Source organism: Abrus precatorius, unplaced genomic scaffold (assembly GCF_003935025.1).
Source record: "Abrus precatorius isolate BTA unplaced genomic scaffold, Abrus_2018 Scaffold7, whole genome shotgun sequence".
Lineage (NCBI taxonomy): Eukaryota > Viridiplantae > Streptophyta > Magnoliopsida > Fabales > Fabaceae > Abrus > Abrus precatorius.
Window position 1 is genome coordinate 25,128,478 of NW_020874417.1, and position 19,806 is coordinate 25,148,283.

The window sequence follows — 19,806 nt, forward strand, 5'->3', positions numbered from 1 at the left end:
GTTGCCTTTGCAAAAAAATTTTGCTTCCTTTTTGGAAAAAAAAAACTCCTAAATTTCTTACTTGTGCTATTTATTTTGGTCACATTTTGAGGTTTTATGAAAGGCCAAACTTCTAAACTTTTCTCTTTCTCATGTATGAAGCTTATTCTATATACTAAGTATAAGTCAGCATAATGCAGGATTTGCCTTCCAAGAGCCAAGTTTATTTTCCAAAGTTTTCAATTTTTTTTTAAAACAACATTTTTATTTTTATTATTATTTTTTAATATTTGAAGGCAATCTTTCTTAGGAGACAAATTATTCTTCACACTCAAATTAAAAAAAAAATGCATGTGCTAAATTCATTTAGTAATACAAATATAAAAAAACTAAAAATTATTATATAATAATGATCCTATTTATTAATTGTGTCTAGATTGTCATTTCATTTAAAATCTTGATTGCAAAAATATAAAAAAAATTTATTAATTTTTTTTATCTTTACTCAGTGTTTCGCAATTATGCTACAAATTCATCTTGAATTGCAGCTATTCAAGTTGCTACAAACCCAATAAAAGTGTTACCCTAATTATTACTTTAATCGTAACAACTTGCCTCATTTGGTGGTAGGTACAGCCTGCACAAACCACTTTCACTCTAAACTGGGAAGAAATCAAGTGAAACTTTAGCTGTGATATCTGAATTTTATATATTGACCTTATATTTTAATTTGGCCTAGTTAATGTGCCCAGTGCAAAATGTAATACGAGGACAAATCCACATGCTCATTGAATGCAATTAGCGTCCATTTAGTATCTCTATAGAGCCCTCCCTAGCCGCCCACGTTGAAGAGGTACCATAAACGCATACTCTAATCCCTATCTCTCCCAAAACAACATTTGCCCCACTCACCTAATCTTTCCTTTTTCTGATTACGAAACATAAAACTCGATTTTTGTATCCCATCTCTCCCAAAGCTTTTTGCCGTTTTTCCTTCTCTCGACACTTTTGCTAGATTGCAACCAATGAACACAACATTTACTACAACAACAAAAATAGAGAGGGATTTCGCATCATTTTTGAAGAGTTATTCAAACCACTTTAACAATCAATGCTATTCAAAATAGATGAATTAGAAGAGTAGTGATAATTATTATCACTTGGAGAGGAGTTTCTACTGTTATAATATGTAAATTTAAATTTTAAATTTTTTTATAAATTTTTTTTTATAAATTAAAATTAATTTATTATTATGTTTAAATTTAAATTTACAAGTTTAAAATTTGAAATATTTTTTTATCGTAAACTAAAATCAATTTTTTATTTTATTAGAACTTGAAAAATACAATTATGTAATAATTACTCTATAAAGTTATATATCATAAATATTAAATTATTTCATTAAAAAAATGACCGATTCAAATGATGTATTTTTTTTTATTTGATCACTTTTTTACTCGATTGAAAAAAAATCCTGTTTTTATTTTATCCAAACGGAGCGTTAAGCATCTTTAACCAAGGCGTATTAGGGTATTGCACGTGTCTCTCGAAAGTCAAATGTTCATGCATATAAAAAATTGCTTTTAATAGATATAATTTTCACACTGTACATGCAATTGTCATATATAATAGATAATATCTAATAAAGCGGATCTATGCATGTGTTTATAGTCTCTATACTAAGCATATATTTTATTCCTTATTAATTCAATGAAAGGTATAAATAAATTAATTAAAAATACAAAAGCAATAAATGTGCTGACTTATTATTATTTTATTCTTTTACAACAAACAAGCTTAGATTACGAATTACATAAAATAAATAAATAAATAAAATTTATATATATATTTATTAATCTTTTATATATATATATATATATATATATATTATTATGTAATTCAATTCAAATCTAACTCAAATTACACACTTAAATATAATAGGTGAATTTATCACTAAAAATTTTATATTTTTAAATTTTTTTTATTACATTCTTTTTTTAATCACATCTTTTATATATATATATATGACAGAATTTTTTATACTAAAAATTTTTATACTCATTTTAAATTTTCTATTTAACTATATTTAATAAAATATAATTTATTATTTTATTAACTGTTAGATATAAAATAAATAAAAATTTAAATTAAATATAAAAATTTATAAACTTACATATAGATATTTTTTTTTTACTACACAACTCTCCTATGCATGTCACCATAAGACATGAGACCATCATTAATTAAAACCAAAATGAAAGTCAACAGCAACACAAATTCAATCTGATCCGTTTTATAGAAAAATAATTTTAGCTAGTCAACTTTACAATTTTTTTAGAGTAACTTCGTAATTACAGCCAATAAAAGTTGGATATAAATGGTGAGTGAATCATTCGGGATTATAGTTTCAATATAATTTTTTAAGAGAAAATAATTACTTTTAGAATAACATGTTTTTAATTGTATTTCCATTTTAAAAATAACTCCTAAATTGGTATAACCTCTTTTATACTAGTATAACTGGGAACTAATTCCTTTTTTTCTTTATTTTGTTGTCTTTGAAAAATATATTACTGTGTTGATAAATTTCTTAAAAAAATTTGAAGAGATAGAGTTTGAGTACAAAAATTAAAATTAAAAAAAATTATGTAAATTGAAAATTTGATAAAAAAATAATTATTCGTTAAAATAATTTATCTAATATGAACTTATCTTTAAATATATTATTTCAAGATGTCAAGCACCCAAAAAAAACTATAAACTTTTTTTTATTCATCAAATAACTTTATTAATATATTAACTAAATAAATTATAATTTTATGTTATTAAATACGTTGTATTCTAAGTTGATAAATTACAACCACTCCCATCTCTATTCTGCATTTCCAACGAATTGGCGTTAGCATTCAACTCTTTTCTTTCTAAAATCACATCTATCATGCAACGCTGTTTCTCTTACACTCACACTCACTTTATCATTGGTCCAGGTATCTAATACAGTGCCAATTATTTGACACGAGTTGCTCACTCACAGCAAATGCGAATGTGATTAATCATTGACATGTCACATGTCCCATTAATTATTTTGATTGTTGCTCAAAGCTTTGGCCCTCTAAACCCTTCGGCGGAGCAAATGTTTAACTTTAACCTTTGATAGGGATATGGTTCCACTTAGATTAAATTTTACGTAAAAGAATTGTATTTAATAATAAAAATATATTGTAATTTGTTTGGAGTATTCTAAATATAATATTATATTTAACTTAATTTGTTTAATAATGTTTTAAATTAAATTGAATGATCTAATTTTATGAATTGATAAAATTCGATCTAATCTGGTTTTTAATTTCTAATGTTTTTTTAGTTACATTTTGTGCTATTAGTTTTAAATTTTATTTATTTACTTTTTTTGCAATTTTTTTTCTTGAATTTCATTCAATTTTTTATAATTTGTATCGAGTTAAATTTGTTTACAAATATTATTACTTTTAACTTTATTTGTTTATAGAATTTACATTACATAATTATTCTTTTCAATGCAGAAAGATCATGGGTGGTTGGAGTAGCAAATAGCAATATTTTAAGTATACTATGTATGATACAGTAAATCAAAAGTTTAAAATAGTATTAAAATTAGAACAATTTCAACATAAATTTTATTATTATTTTCATAGATAAAAAGTTTTAATTAAACACTAGAGTATAAACACTGTATAGGGATAAAATGTTCTGAAAGGAGATTACGATAAATTTATCAGAGAATAGAGAAAAAAAAAATTCAATTAGAGACGCTCTTAATTTATGGGCAACTCTACAAAAAATATTAAATGAATATCATAGCTTATTTGGCATTTTAATTTTTAAACTTCAATTTTCAATTTATTTTTTTAAATTTGAAATAATAAAAATATAAAAAGTTAATAATGCAATAAATATATTTAATTTATAGATTTACTTATTTCTTTTCTTTCCCTTCTCTTCTTTTTTCTTATACTTATCTCCAATCCATTTTTTTTTCCCTTCTATTTCTTCTTAAAGATGGTCATAGGTACAAAATTAATGTGAATAGTGTTAACTATGTATGGTTAGGTATTTTTCTTCTACTCATCATCTGGTTATTGTTCCTCTAAGATTATAAGGAGTGGGGCAGTTGTAATTAGAGTTATCTATTCATGTTATCCATCTTAATCGGATGCAAGTAACATGCTTATATAGACTTGGATTTAAAATGTTTAAAATTATTGAGTTTCTAAAATGCCAAATCAAATCTAACTTTATTTGAGCACTGGGTTTTATGCAAGTCAACTTGCATAGTTATGATTATACTACTAATAATAATTAAACAAATTATTAAAAATGTTAGTTTCCTAAATAATTAAACATTCATATATACCAAATATAAAAATTTAATATTTTTATTTTAAGATTCTTAAAAATTTAAAGGGATTGATCTCCTACCAAATATTTTCATAAAAAATTGTTAAAATCTATATGTTAATAACGCTCTTAAAAATTAGTTTGAGAAGAAAAAGTATACTTAAAAATAACACTCACGTGGGTTAAGAAATAAGTGTAGGAGTGTCTCATTGCTCCTTGTTCTTGCATCTCTAATATTCTTTCATCTCCATTGTTAGTTCTTGCTTTGAGTTGGGGTATTTTCTTCTTCTTCTTCTTTTCTTATTTTCTAGTTTCCCCTATAAAACACCCACAAGTTTTTAACATTGGAAAAAGAAAAGAAAAGATAGAGGTATTTAATAAGTCTCTTTTAATAAATTTAAATTTAAAAATAAATTATCATATTAAATTAAATTGAAAAATAATATATATATATAAGGAAAACAAAAAAAAATCATGTGTCATATGTGTGTATACAAAAATTTAAAAAATTATATTATTTCTATATATATTCAAGGATTCAATGAGTTAGAGAGTACAATCTTAGTTTTCATCTCTAAATTTATTTCGAGAGATTTTTTCAGTCTTTAATCTTTAACTTCACAAGATAAAATTCTCCAAACTTGTACTCTAAATTAAATAAAATATTCCGTGAAAAAAATCCAAAATAACAAGGATATATCTGTTTCTGTATATTTAATTAATCACATAAATAAATTTAACTTTTAATTTTTAAGAGTAATATAACATTTTAACATACTTTCTTTACACAAATTCTATTTTAGTATTTTACATTATTAATAATTTTATTTTATAATATTATTTTTTATTATTTATGTTTTTAAACCATTGTAATATTATTTTTAATTACTAAATGATGTATTAAATTTATGTTAAGGAAAAAAAATTACTTATATAATTAATATAATGTTTACTTAATATGAATTTTATCCATCCAATATTTATTATATATAATATAATATAAAATATATTTTAAAATTTAAACTATTTAATTTTGAATATTTTAATTATTTTTATAAAAATATAAATAAATATAATATAAAATATTAATTTTTTTTATCATTCTTAATCTTTGGTTTGTCATTTAATTATTATATTATTTTCTTATCTATTATATTTTGATATTTCATTTTTATTATAACCATGAAATATATACACAGAGAAAATTTCAAATTGTATCAATATAAGTTACACTATTTTTATACTGTCAATAATTTAATATAAAAATATTTTTTATTGATTATGTTGTTGAATTATAATTATATATGATTTTGATTATTTGTATCAAATTTTGTCAAAATTTAATAATTGTAAAAGTATAATAAATTCTTGTTTTTATAGATTTCAGAAGTATATATTACTTAAATTTTAATATATATAAATAAAGTATTAAATAATTTTAAATTGATCTAAAATTATGATAATATAATTTAAGTAATTAAAATTTTTAATTTAACTAATAATTTTAGAATTAAATTATTCAGCAAAATTTATTAAAAAACATAAGAGTAACTATAATTTATATTAGTGTACACAAGTCCACACAGTTAATAGTTACATGCAAGAAGACCGAGAAACATATATAACTTATTAATAGTTCACCTATTTTATTATATAATTTTAAATTTGATTCAATAATACTTATTTATAATCTACCAATCACGTAAATGTATATAGCTTATTAATAGTTTATAACCTATTTTCTTATTTATTAATTTTAAATTTGATACAATAATACTCATTTATAAATGTTAAATTATATGGTTGTTTTTTTATCCATAAATAATGAACCATGTAATTTAACGATTCCGAAAAAGCCACCTGTTGCGTAATGTTTGTTTGTAACGCTACTAGTAATCAGGTTTTCTCCAACCGAATGATAACTTGTTTCTTGGTTTATTTAATTAACAAAGAAAGGAAGCATTATAATTTGTGAGGATTGAATTGAAAAGTTTCTTGTGGCGTGTTCTTTTCATCTTCATGATCACAAAGTACAAGTCATGACAAGTGGACCGATTCCTTTCTTTTAGGCAATGAAAATTGAAAATTTCCACTTGAAATAAAAGAAACAACTTAGCTAGCATCTTGGTTAAAGGACAGATAGATACATATATATATTATGAAAAAAGAAAATTGTTGGGACCACGGATAGAGAAGAGTGAAGAGTTGAAGAATATATGTGGCAACTACACTACATGATACTCTTCTCCATTGGTAACACCTCCCCCACTCTTGTCCTGCTTCACTGCACCCCTTCATATGTTCTGTTCCTAAGCAAACACAAAGGTACTTAACCTGTTTTTGTCCCTTGCATTCACCTTCCCGAGGCTTTCTCTTGCTTCTGTTGAAATGTCCTATCCTTTTACCCTTTTTCAAAATTATTTATCCCTTCTATGTTCTAAATATAATAATAAATGAGATAATAATAATATATTTATTTCCATGCTGAACTTATAGATAAAAATCCGTGTCATTGTTTCTGAGGTGTTCTGGTAAAGCTGTTGCCACATATTCTTATCTTCTTCCCCCGATTATAACTTTTGTCATTTTCATCACGTGTTTATGTGTTTCTCTGCTCATGCTTTCCCTTTCCAACCTGCATTTGCAAGTCTTTTCATAACCAGTAATCCAGGTCAGGGCCATGCCCACCTTTCCATGACAAGCTTTGTTATTTTCAAAACTGTTTTCAAAAGTTCCATTTTTTTTGGTCATTGGCTTCTAATAATTCGGTTAGGTTAGACTTTCTCTGGCTCCAACTTAATTTACTAAGCCATCACTGTAACTTATTTTCTCTCTCTCTCTCTCTCTATATACTATTTTTAGTATTAATATTGTTGTGAAACTATGTGTACATCAAGATTCAAGAAAGGGTGTGAATTACATTTTCTTTTCCAATTTTATATAAATTTTATGACGCTATTCTAGCTGGTTTAGCATCCATGCTAATATGTAGGTTTCTTTTTATGTATACTGTCCTTCCCTGACTCATTCTGTATGAGTGTGGTTTTGATAAATTTTGATGGAAACTTGACATTAATTTTACAGTTGCAAGGATAGCGAGGATGGCCCCACAAGAGTGTTTAAGGACACAGTTGCAAATAATTGTGTGATTTGTTGGGTCTCTCTGTCTTCGGAGTGGTTGAAGTTAACTGTGGATCGGTCACGGATTAGTGTTTTAGTTCACGAGGAAAAGGGTCACTGGATAAGCTTTTGTAATAAAGAAAGAATCGTTGTGAGAGAAGGGAAATGGAGACACTGAATCACAAGTCTATTGAGAGAGTGGTTTCTCAGAGAGCCTTCCAAATGGGTACTTCGTTTCCTTGTCAAATTTGTGTGGTGGGATTTCTGTGTGGAGTATGCCTCACCACTTTGTTCTTGGCTGCTTTGACTTCCTTTGGCACCTTTCAGTTTGGACCCATTTCATTTTCAACCTTGTCTATGGCTAATTCATCAGGGAATTCTACTTCTAATGGTGTCAGTGAGTCGAGCTCCTCCTTCGTTTCAACCACTTCTTATTTATTCTTTTATTTCTTTATATTGTTTTGTTTTTATGGTAATGGGGTGCTTTTTCCTGAATTTTGAAACTGGGTTATGGAGAACCAATTTTATTTTCCTTTTTTTCTTCCTTCTTTTGTATTTTTTTTAAGATAAAGAATCGAGTTTATTATGAGTTCCTAACCTTTTCTTAAAGTTTGTTGTATTCAAGGACGTTTATCAATGAAGCGAACTTGATGAGAACGAGTTAGGCTTGGGCATGACGCAACTTTAATGGATACTTAAATTACTTTCTTTACGTTAAGCACACTCTAATAACCTCTTTTTTGACTTGGACTGCATTTGCTAGAGACTATACATTGTTTTGTTGCATAAGCAGTACTATTACATTTATGACATTCATGTAGTCACTATTTATAGTAGAACGATACACGTAGAAGTGATGACAGTGATGCACTAACGTATTGATCAATCTAATTATTATGGGTAGGTTAAATTTAATTAACGGTGGAATGTGTTTTCTTGGTTTTCTTAGATATGGTCACAAGTTCGGACTGCCATTTTAAACTTAAGGAAACTGAGAGATTACAGGATACAAAGATCAGTAGAGAGCGAGATGATGATGATGATGAGAGAGTCTCATTACTTTTTTCAGCTTGGAGTGATGCGTTGAATGAATCCATAAGTGGTGATAGAGAGTACTTGCAGAAACATGGAATTAGTGGGTCCAGTTTGCCTAATGCCCCACATTTGGAAAATTGCAAGTTGAAAACACAGCTATATGGTTATCTTGATAAGCGAACGGGAAATGAGAGCTTCCCACCATGGACAAGCTGGAAGGGATTTTTGCAGAAATTCCCTGTTGCTGCATTCAATGGGCAGATGCAAAATCTTAGGCACCAAGCTGCATCTGAGGGGGCTTATCCACCTTGGGTGCGTTCTTAACTATATCTCTAGTGTTTTGGTTTTACCATAAATTATTTCACTAGCAAACATGATTTGTTTAGTGTACTTGTTGGTACCAATATTTGGTTTATATTTGTCACCTCTAAATATGCTAGTGAAGTGGTATCAGTTTCCATAACAATCATCTCTTCATAACCAGTTTTTATTTATGTGGTTGTTAGTTTCCATCTTATTTCAATTTTTTAAATGCATGATTGCAACATTTGGGATATAATTATGAATAGTAAAACAGCATATAGATGCTTGAGGAAGATTTTGGAACTTCATTAGAACATAAGATGACATTTACAATGTTCATGATTAAAAATTAGATGGAGTGTTGTAAGTTTGTTCATAAAGAAGCTTTTGCAGATTGCAGGATCCGATGGAGAAAACTATCCCTTGACTAGAAAAGTGCAGCGTGACATATGGATCCATCAGCATCCTTTAAACTGTAGCAGCCCAAATGTGAAGTTTCTTGTTACTGACTGGGAGAAATCACCTGGATATGGTATTGGGGCTCAGATTGCTGGGATGTGTGGACTTCTTGGAATCGCAATCAAAGAAGGAAGAGTCCTTGTTACTAACTATTATAACAGGGCTGATCATGGTGGTTGCAAAGGTATGTTGTTTGTGAGAAAACCATGTCATTACTTATTGTGTTCTCCGTTGAATTCAGGCTTAACAACTTATGTACAATGTGAACATCTGGTCTCAACAAGATTCTTCAAATGTTATGAATAATGTTGCCAAACAAAACAATACAACTTTGATGACATTGCAAGTGGGGCACTCTTCTATGTGCAGGTTCTTCGCGGTCTAGTTGGAGTTGTTACTTCTTTCCAGAAACATCCTTAGAATGCCGTCAGCGTGCATATGAACTCATGAAAAGTGAGGAGGCATGGAGTAAGGGAATTGTGACCACAAAAGAAAATTATACATCTAAGCATATATGGGCTGGACCTACTCCTAGGTAACCTCTCACAATTGCAATCAGATATTTAAGATTTCTTCCATACTGAGAACCTCAACTTATATGAGTTTATTCTTCCAATGTCAATATCAGGAAATGGGGACTTCCATGGGATTATTTGCAACCTACAACTGATATAAATGGGACTTTGTTAGCTTCTCATAGAAAAATGGATAGACGGTGGTGGAGAGCACAGGTACCTATCACATGTGCAAAAAAGGACTCGTGTCCTCATTTTAGCAGAAGTTCATGATTTAATCTTGTTGCCAAAAATGTTGTTTCCAGGCAGTACGCTACTTAATGAGGTTCCCAACCGAATACACATGCAATTTAATGAATGAGGCCCGCCATATTGCCTTTGGAAAATTAGCTGCAAAGATGGTTCTTCAAAGCCTTGCTGGGGACTGGCCAAAGGTTATAGTTAATTTTGCACTGTTGTGTAAGAAAATTAAAGAGTAGTAGTACATTATAACCATGCCTTGCATCTAAACACCGAGGGAGGAAAAAAAAATAGGTCCTGTTAGAAATTTACTTAGTTTCTCCCCAAATAGATAAATGCCACGGTAGTATTATATTTTTTTTCATATAAAGTTTGTTAAATTGTATTAGTGTAAATAACTTTCCTTTATTCCTTTGCCTCAGGAAAGCGGTGCAAAGCCAAGATCTGATATTGATGAATATGTGTGGTCCAATCACAAGCCATGGGTCCCTAGGCCTCTTCTAGGTATGCATGTAAGAATGGGAGACAAAGCATGTGAAATGAAGGTGGTTGGATTTGAAGAGTACATGCACCTTGCTGATCGGATTAGGAGGCATTTCCCATACCTTACTAGCATTTGGCTGTCCACTGAGATGCAGGTACCACGGTTGTTACCAGACATAAAGCTTTCTAGTTGCTAATTATTTTGAGTTATCTTTTGGATTATAGTTTTCAATACATTCTAACACCATAAGGGTCTAATTTGATTCAGGAAGTCATTGACAAAACCAGAGAGTATTCTCATTGGAATTTTCACTATACAAGGGTAAAACGCCAATTTAGGACTAACATGTCAATGGCTGATTATGAAGCCAGCCTTGGAAGGGAAACCAGCACAAATTATCCACTAGTTAATTTCTTGATGGCTGCTGACTCAGATTTTTTTGTTGGGGCATTGGGTTCTACGTGGTCTTATCTTATAGATGGAATGAGAAATACTGGGGGGAAGGTAATGGCTGGATACTTGAGTGTCAACAAGGATAGATTTTGGTAGAGTTACGTCTGTAAATTAGATCATTGCTAACTGTGATAGTAATACGATTCTTTGTGTGTATAATTATTGTACATATGCCAAAATAAAACAGCACGATCTCTATTTTCAAATGATGAAAGAATCAAAATACTTTATCCTAGTTTTTCGAGTCCGGTATTTCTTGCGTGGTTTTGTTTTGTTCTATTTCACCACGCCGAGTTCCTTGGTAATTCATCAAACGCTTTGGGTATGGAACTGTTCCATCTTCAAATTTTTACTAGTTGGGATAAACACTGGGCGCATCCTCTCCAAACTAGAACCAACCTGAGATATCCTACGCCAAATATATTTCTTTAATACCTGACGTTTTAAATTTATGAAACACCAAAGATTTAACATATTGCATGTTTCAACGAGAAAATTGATCAAAGACTTTGATCTGATGTATTCGAGTATTTTTGCTTTTATATCCATTCTATAAATAATTGGAATTGGCTATCGGTCGTAGGAGAAAAACATGATGGAACTATACGATTGTTTAATGTGCTCTTTAATAAAAATATTTTATGTATATTATCTTTTCATCTCAATTATAATAACTTCGCAAAAAATAAAAGTGTTTTAAAAATACTGATTTTTATTTTTGAATAAAATTTTGCACAAAAATTAAGCAAATAGAATTTTAATTTTTATAAAAAAGTTACTATTTAATTCTTTACTATATCCTCGTTTATTATATTATTTTGAAGTATAAAATACAATCTCCAACTAAATATACATTAACTAATAAGGATAAAAAAATTATTAAAAAATAAAAAGGCCATGGACATGGATCTACCCAATGATAAGCATGCCTCTGACTTTATAAAACAACAATAAAAACTATTAATGTGTTAAAAAAGAGTAATAGAAAGAATGTTCAAAAGTTAAAACATCCTCTATCACATTTTTTTTTTAACATTTTTAGTTATCGACTGAAATTTATTAAAAAAAAATACAAAACCATAATAAGCTCATTAAATTAGAATATTTACTGAAGTTGGTGATTTTCAACAAATTTCAACAAATAACAAAATGTAAGTTTTAAAAAGTATGGTAGAGAGATATTTCTTAAAATGAAATCATATTTTTATTAAAGATATTAAGACAAATACTAATAAGTGTTCATATTTTTATTAAAGATATTAAGACAAAATACTAATAAGTGTTCTAAGGATTTCCAATGCAGATATCTCAACATCATTATTAATAACAAAAAAATTAATTCCCTAACTAGTACTGCATATCGAAATGTTAATTACAAAAACTTTTGAAAAAAGATGAAGTGACTTAAAAAATGCAACATATCTAAGTGGGGAAAAAATGTTCTTGTATTCGATGATTAGATACAAATTCCAACAGATCTTACCATGCCAAAGTCAGTTTAAAAGAATAGGCAAAACTTGATGAACGAACAGTGAAAACAGAAATACCACTCACAAAAATGCAAAATCGATAATCAGAGATACAGATGTACATACAAATATCGGTATCTTGGGGAAATCAGAATGAAGCCAAGTAATTGAAGGCCATATTCGACTCTTTCTCTTCGTTTTCTCTTCAAATGACAACACAATTATTTCCAGATGACGAAATCTCTCTTCATAATCCAACATCGCAAAAGGGGAAAAACATAGTGGCACCCTTTTCTTGAAGTGTAACTATCACCCAAAGAGCTTCCGGTATATTCTTGGCTAGATCATCCAAAGTGAAAAGTAAAGTCAGCTGTGCACAATGACGCTTACACTTTCTCTCTGACAACGATTATAAAAGCAGCAATAACAAAGATACCATGCTATTATTATTCTTCCACATCCTCAATCCCTTGATGCGCTCCATCCCCTCCTTTTGCAACTGTCTGCTTCTTATGTTTTTTAATTTTGGCTCTCTTTGCCTTCATACGGCGTTTCCTCTCATTGGCATCCACCCATTTGTAGTCTAAAGGTATATTGAAAGGGTCAACGTCATCCTTGTATCTGTGACTATCAGAGTCACTGGACAGCATACCACGACTTCCTTTCATCCATGACATCCACGACGACCCTTCTGATTCCTTGGATTTGGCATCCTGGAAGTATGCTGGACTGGATAGCGGAGTTGAAAACTCCTCTGCTGGCTGAAGCTCCTCAAACTTTGTAAAAGTGACAATGACCCGTATAGTAGGGACTATAGGGATAGCTACCTGCAAGCAGTAGCATAACCAGAGACATATGAAACATGCATTGATACAAAGTATGCCACAACACAGAGGCAGTTACACAATGTTGTTTATTGTGGGCACAGTGGGAATATATGTGCCAATAAAATGATAAATTAATGAAGTACACAATCCATTGAATTTGTACTGTGCATGTTAAACTAATTGTCTAATCTCTTCTCTCAGCTGATTAACACAAACCATGCAACGTGATTTGTTATTTTGTAATTCACAGAATTCCATATCCATGACTATTTGTAATTTCGTATTATATAGCATAATTGATTTTAATATTATGCAATCCTGTTGACAAGGATGGAATGTTAACCAACGAATAAAAATATATCCATATACACCTAACATGTTTAGAAGTGTCTCTAAATGGTTCAAAAAGAATATCACACCGGATTTCAGTATTTTTCACTTCGGTAATGTAAGGAAAATTTTATTTAGAAGTGTGCTTATGACTGTTGATGTCCATTACATTTAGATCAGCAACATAACTCCACTTAAGAGGGGTAGAGTTCTCAAATGCAGGAGCAAAATCTGGATTGAATGATAGAAAAGAAACAACTGTAGTATCGAAGAATTTAAGGCAACAATATGGAATTTGGTTTGCAATATATAGTTCAACACGATGAAGAATTACATATTTTCATGAACTAATCTACAGAAGGGAAACTAAATGTGTCAGCTTAAAGAATGCTGGGTATAAACCAGAGGCAAGGGAAACTTTTTGTTCTTTTAACTCAACCCCAATGCAAGTGTTTAATTAGAACAAATATCCAAAGAAAAAAAATTCTAGAAACCACAAACATCTTAAAAAATGATTCTATGAACTCAAGCTGCATATTTGGCAATAGAATGATGTTAGTACATAGAAATGATCATTTTGTTCATCAGTCTTTATTAGCGACAATTAACCATCAACATTTGGACTCTGACGGGCAAATCAAAAAAATTGTAGTGCACCCATTTGTGACACTAGAAAAAAATCTGTAACCAATGCAACGTCAAAGAAAACCTGGTCCCTCAACCCAAAACAAACAAACAAAGCACTGTCGAGAGGAGGAGGAAGAATGTTTAGATAAACTACAACTCTGAACAAACTCCTACTTTTGTTCTCTAAAGATACAAGTATCAATATTATAACTACAAGAGTGCAGAGTAAAGCAACAATGGATAAAAAATTAAAGTACTAAGGGACAAATTATAGGGATATTTGGATTACCTTAACAGGAAAGGTTCCATGAGGAAGTTTGGTTGTCAAAAGTTCTCTGAGTCTCCTAATAGCCTTAACCTTGTTTGCTAAGATGTCAAGCAGAGGCAGAAGCTCATCAGTTTTCAAAGGGAAGTCGGGTGTCAACCACAAGACAGGTCTTAGGCCCTTTTTGTATTCACTCTCATTCTTAGTCTCATTAATTGCTCCTCTCTTCTTTTTCTTTTTAAAGTTTTTATCCTTTCCCTTCTTAGTCTCTCCAGGATCCTCCTTCAGAAACTCAGGTTGTGGCTTTTGCTGATCACCTGAAAACTTCTTAGTTTTTGCATCCTCAGGTTCATCACTGCCACCCCTCAAGTTTTTCTTGTTCCAACCAAACCAGCTCTTCTTCTCTTTAACCGCACCATTGGCGTCACAATTTTGATAGGAAGCTGCAGAACCATTTTCCTGACCATCAAAGCCGCCTCCATGTTCCTCATCCTGACAAACACCATCAGCGTTCCCCATACGCAGTGCAGAATCCAACTGGATTCTTTCTTCAGCAGTCAACACATCATCATACTCATCATTGTTTTCTCCATTCATCATACTTTCACCATCATCCACAGCAAAAAGCTCCTCATCAGTCATAGCACCTGGAACTCGTCTTGACTTCACACTCACCATCACATGGAGCATGTCATAAACTTTTGCCTTCCAATTCCCAACCATCTCCGTCTTCTCTTGTCTCCTCCAATTCAAATGGGGAACAAGCTCAGCCTGAGTAACATCAATACCAGGTCTATACATATTCGTCTGAGACATCAACGAAACCTCATGAACAACTTCAGCTTCTGACGGTTGCGTACCGGCTCCTTCCAAAGCATTGGTGATTTCCTTCTCCTTATGAGCAAGAGCAAGCAAAGAACCCGGCGGCAGATTCAAATTCCCATCCTCAGAAGCATAACCCTCTCCGAGGAACAAAAAAGTTTGATCAGATCTTTGTATGCGGAAGCCATCAAAACCAGCAAGTGTCATGTCAGAGCGAAGATTAGAACCGCGCTTCCAAATGCGGTAAGTATCCGAAGGGGCAATGCGGCCAATGAAAGGAATAACAGAGCTCTCAAAATGGAATGATATCTCCATATAGAAATCACGAATTCGAGCAGCGGAAGCAACAATGCGGGGAAGCCTTCGGCACCATTTAGCCCAAGCCAGAGGCTGATAGTGGCGCGCTATAATCACAGCAATTGCCTCCTCTCTACTGCACACGGCTTCTTGGAGAGCACTCCAACCATTCTCATTCTGCAGACTCCAATCAGCACCCGCAGCCATCAAAATCTCAGCAGAGACAGGATCCCTGAGACGCACCGCCAGGTGAAGAGGTGTCTCTCTTCCCGGAACATCACGCCGATCAATAACCGCCGATACCTCATCGGCTTTTAGCTCCGCCCCGAGAGATTCCGCTTCTGTATTCACCTCACCAGCCTTCGCAAGTCCAGGAATGGTGGAAACTATGTGGCGCAGTGCAGCGTGGTCACGCCTCGCCACTGCCACGTGTACAGGACTGTGCACGTATTTGGAAATATCTTCCATCTGATTTTTCTCCTATTTCTCTCTCTCTCTCTCTCTCTTCTATCTACGCTATATCACCAATTCATTGCAGCTTCGCCATTGTTAAATTGCAGAAAACCTGATTTAGGAAAAATTAAAATGGATTCAAGATTGGCAACTGTTTCTGCTCCGAATCCTTCTCCACTGATTTTCAGTTCCGTGGAAGGTAGTTAGGAGCTCAATCCAAATCACTGAAATGAGCAGTAGCGGACAAAGATTTGGAGCAGAGAATAGTATTTTTGCTTTTGAATTAAGAAAAATAAAATAATGGAGTTGGTGAAGAATGATAATATAGAGGAAGCAAACAAGTGGAAATTTCGCGGATTTGGATTGTGTATAAAGTGAATGTGTGAGAAGATCGACGAGAAAGAAAAACACTAAGAGGCGAAGAAAGTACCTGAAAATGAAAGGAAGGGTAGTTAGGGTTAAATTGAGGGAGAGAGATTGGATCTAACAATAAAAGAGGTTAATGCTGACACACACAACTGAAGGCAGCGAACACCGTCTCGCATTCGTAGATCAGAGATGGCATCGTCGCTCTCTCTGCTTATTATTTCTGTCTCTCTGGTATCTATCTTTTTATAATGTTATTCCTTTGTGTGAGCTATTGTGTGTGTGGGTGTGTGCCCGCTTTAGCTTTTGGATTTGGGGTCCTAATTAATTAACACTTCGGTGTTGTGCGGTGCACTTGTGTTTCATATTAGGAATAGGATATACATATTTGGAGGAAGGAATTGATCAATCAACCAAATCCAGACTACTCACAGATTATTACCCAACTTAAAGTGTGCTGGCAGTGCCAGGCATTGGGTATCCGTTACATTACTGATGAACCAAGGGTTTAGGCCCCTCCTTAATTCTCACTTTTCACTTGCTTAATTGCGTTGATGTGTTTGATAAATATATAGTACGTGCCATGGGAATTGGCATGTGATTTATCTTTATCTTTTCCCTTTGTAGTTAATGTTAATATTTACCCTTTGGTCAACTCACTGTTCATTGTCTTTTCGTAATTTTTCAGAGCCTTCTCTGATTCTCCTTTCTACGTGGCTCCCGATTTTGACTGCCACTGCCAATTTCCATTTTCATTACTACAAACAACAAATGGAAATTACATTTAAGAGATTTAGACTTTGTTCACATTTTGAGAAGCTAATCCACCTTATTTGAGGGGGAAAATGTGAGAGTTTTTAAACTATATTTAAATGGAAAATCAAATACCTATGATTTTAACAGTAACTTGATTTTATGTATTAAGAGGGTAAAGCAGAGAAATCAATGGGAGTAGTCTAACGCCCATACAGAATATATTTTTACACACCTCCAACGGCATGAAATTCTGAAAGTAAGGACATGTTTAGTTCCTTTGAATTAGTTTTCAGAGAAAAATTTATCTTTATTCAATTATAAAAATATATTATTTAATTTGAATATAATGTAAAATTAAATTAAATTCGTTTTGATTTAAACTTTTGTAATTTGAATTAAATTAGTTATTCAATTTTTATTTTGGTTCGTTTCTTGTTTAGAATTATACATGTTAAATAAACCATTAGGTACATAATAAATAATTTCTCTAAAGTATTAAATGCCTTTTATGAGTCACAGCACAGTCCACAACATAAATCACTCTATAATATAAAATGCATATTGATACTTAAATTTAACAATACATACATCAAATTCATACTTCTGTTATAAGCTAAAGCCTTTTATCACTGCTTATCTTATATGTTATTTCTTCTATCTATCTTTTTTTTTTTTCTACAAATTCTATCTATCTTTTTCAAAAGATATTCTTTGGTATAAAACATAAAATCTATATAATAAGCAAGAACCAAAAAATAAAAATAAAAAATAAAAAAACAAATTAACTAAATTTAAAAACTATTAAAAAATAAATTAGCATAGTGACTTCATAAATCCTATACAAATATAAGTGGTATATTGGTTTAATAAATAAAATTATGTGTTAATGGTGGATTTTTTTGAGCAAATAAATAAATTAAAGAGGAAATTAGGATTGAATTTTTTATTCTTTTGATGCGTTTTTATTAGTGTATTTTTAAACAAAATTGATAACATGAAACAAGTGACATTCAAATGAAAAAAAAAATAGGAAAGAAGAAAAAGAAGAACATTTACAAAGAAATATAAAAACCAAAGTAAAAAAATAAAGAACAAATTAAAAGCTAATTACAATTAAAAGAATGTACAACTTCAATTGAGACCACTAACGTACTTGTTGATCTTTTCTTATCAAAATTTAACTTGTGCATCAAACGTTTGATGATTCTTTAGATACAAAGTGTAAGTGTCTTAGAATTGAAGAAGTTCTACTTCTATGTCTAAAAACTTATTTATAGAACCTTAAAATAAATGCCTAATACATGTGTCTTAACTATTATCCGCACGCTTTTTTGCCACATATCTAAGTGTATAACTGCTAATAACATTTTGAATTTTTAATACAAATCTTTCATCTTCTTTGAAGACTTTTTACTTGAAAAGTTTTTTCAAGAAAAATAGTCTGAACCAATTTCTTTAACGAATTATTCTTTAACTTATAATTGACTAAATTTATTGATGAAAATCTTTGAATAAATCTATTCAACAAATTTTGACATTCTCGTACCTTGCAATTTTACTTCCAAAAAAACATTCATAAATCTGCACAAAAAATTATCAAAATATCACTTTTTTTGTCAACAAAAAAGTCATTATTTTCCTTATCATACTTTGCATAAGGAATTTGTCGAAAATGATACTTAGTTTCGACCAGAAACTCATGTTTATTTGGCTATAACTATTTTAAGAAAATTGTTGAAATTTCATTTTCATTTCAATTTAAATCTCATTATTAAGGATATATTATGAAGATTTTAGTTAAACTTCAACTATGAACCAAAGTCACAATCTTATTGTTCCGAGCGCAATATTAACAAAATTAGTAAATTTTGACTCCTATTAATTACTTTGATGGTTTTTCTAAAGATAAAAACCTTTTTTCGAAACATGAGACTAAGTTTATTTTTTGAAAAATTTATAACGTGAAATTTTTTTACTTTCTCCCAAACAATATGTATACTATAAGTTTGAATTAAAGTGGATTAGGTTTATTTTTAAAAACACATCTAAATTTTGATATAATTTAATTTCAAAAAATGAGAGTATTTCAGTTTTTATCCATTTTGAATTATATTTTTGTTGTTTAAAAATTAGATCTATTTATAAACACTTCCATTAACAAGAGTCCATCTTTTTCTTTTCTCGCATGCATATCAAAGAAATTCATTGTATGTACACCAAAATTATTTGTTGACAGATAGTTATACAATTTTGGACAGAATGATTGGATCCTTTCTTTCATCTACGTTAGCCCTCACGAGCGGTTGAGAGCAAAATGTTGAGACTAGTTGATTGAATTCGACTCCTCTATTAATATTTCGTATTGTGTAGCTCAAAATTTTAATTCTGTTCTTTATGAAACAAGAAAGGTAGGGATAGACTTATAAATTTCCTCCAAATTAAAGAATTTGCTAATTGCTTAGATACTTGTGGGTTATAGGATCTGAGGTTTAAGGGTAATCCCCTTTACTTGGCATAGGAGGAATCTTAAGGAAATGGTTGATAAGGTTGTGGCTAATGAGCCTTGGCGCCTTCTATTCCAGAAAAGCTCACTTATACATATTTCTCTTTTAAAATCTGACCATGCTGC

General features: G+C 30.7%; 2 protein-coding genes across 13 annotated transcripts; one reads left to right on the forward strand and one right to left on the reverse strand.

Moving 5' to 3' along the window:
- The first annotated feature begins 6,539 nt into the window (after nucleotides 1-6,539).
- On the forward strand, nucleotides 6,540-11,213 carry LOC113872200. Of its 7 annotated transcripts, none has more exons than XM_027509549.1 (9): nucleotides 6,549-6,681; nucleotides 7,441-7,873; nucleotides 8,426-8,823; nucleotides 9,208-9,457; nucleotides 9,643-9,808; nucleotides 9,902-10,004; nucleotides 10,094-10,222; nucleotides 10,451-10,666; nucleotides 10,780-11,166. In XM_027509549.1, exons 2-9 carry the CDS (start codon nucleotides 7,642-7,644, stop codon nucleotides 11,059-11,061), a joined length of 1,776 nt encoding a protein of 591 aa, XP_027365350.1. In that variant the 5' UTR covers nucleotides 6,549-6,681; nucleotides 7,441-7,641; the 3' UTR covers nucleotides 11,062-11,166. The 7 variants fall into 7 exon arrangements, with proteins under 7 accessions (XP_027365355.1, XP_027365350.1, XP_027365352.1 ...); XM_027509551.1 differs by lacking the exon at nucleotides 6,549-6,681 and adding an exon at nucleotides 6,864-6,887 and having other exon boundaries at nucleotides 10,780-11,213; XM_027509552.1 differs by lacking the exon at nucleotides 6,549-6,681 and adding an exon at nucleotides 6,890-7,027 and having other exon boundaries at nucleotides 10,780-11,197.
- Nucleotides 11,214-12,287: 1,074 nt separating this feature from the next.
- LOC113872203 (ankyrin repeat domain-containing protein 13C-A-like) lies at nucleotides 12,288-17,917 on the reverse strand. Of its 6 annotated transcripts, none has more exons than XM_027509563.1 (3): nucleotides 16,486-16,689; nucleotides 14,508-16,167; nucleotides 12,288-13,261 (listed from the first exon to the last, which is right to left on the reverse strand). In XM_027509563.1, exons 2-3 carry the CDS (start codon nucleotides 16,068-16,070, stop codon nucleotides 12,881-12,883), a joined length of 1,944 nt encoding a protein of 647 aa, XP_027365364.1. In that variant the 5' UTR covers nucleotides 16,071-16,167; nucleotides 16,486-16,689; the 3' UTR covers nucleotides 12,288-12,880. The 6 variants fall into 6 exon arrangements, with proteins under 6 accessions (XP_027365364.1, XP_027365361.1, XP_027365363.1 ...); XM_027509562.1 differs by having other exon boundaries at nucleotides 12,390-12,773; nucleotides 12,871-13,261; nucleotides 14,508-17,917; XM_027509561.1 differs by having other exon boundaries at nucleotides 12,397-13,261; nucleotides 14,508-16,485; nucleotides 16,572-16,832.
- Nucleotides 17,918-19,806: the final 1,889 nt, after the last annotated feature.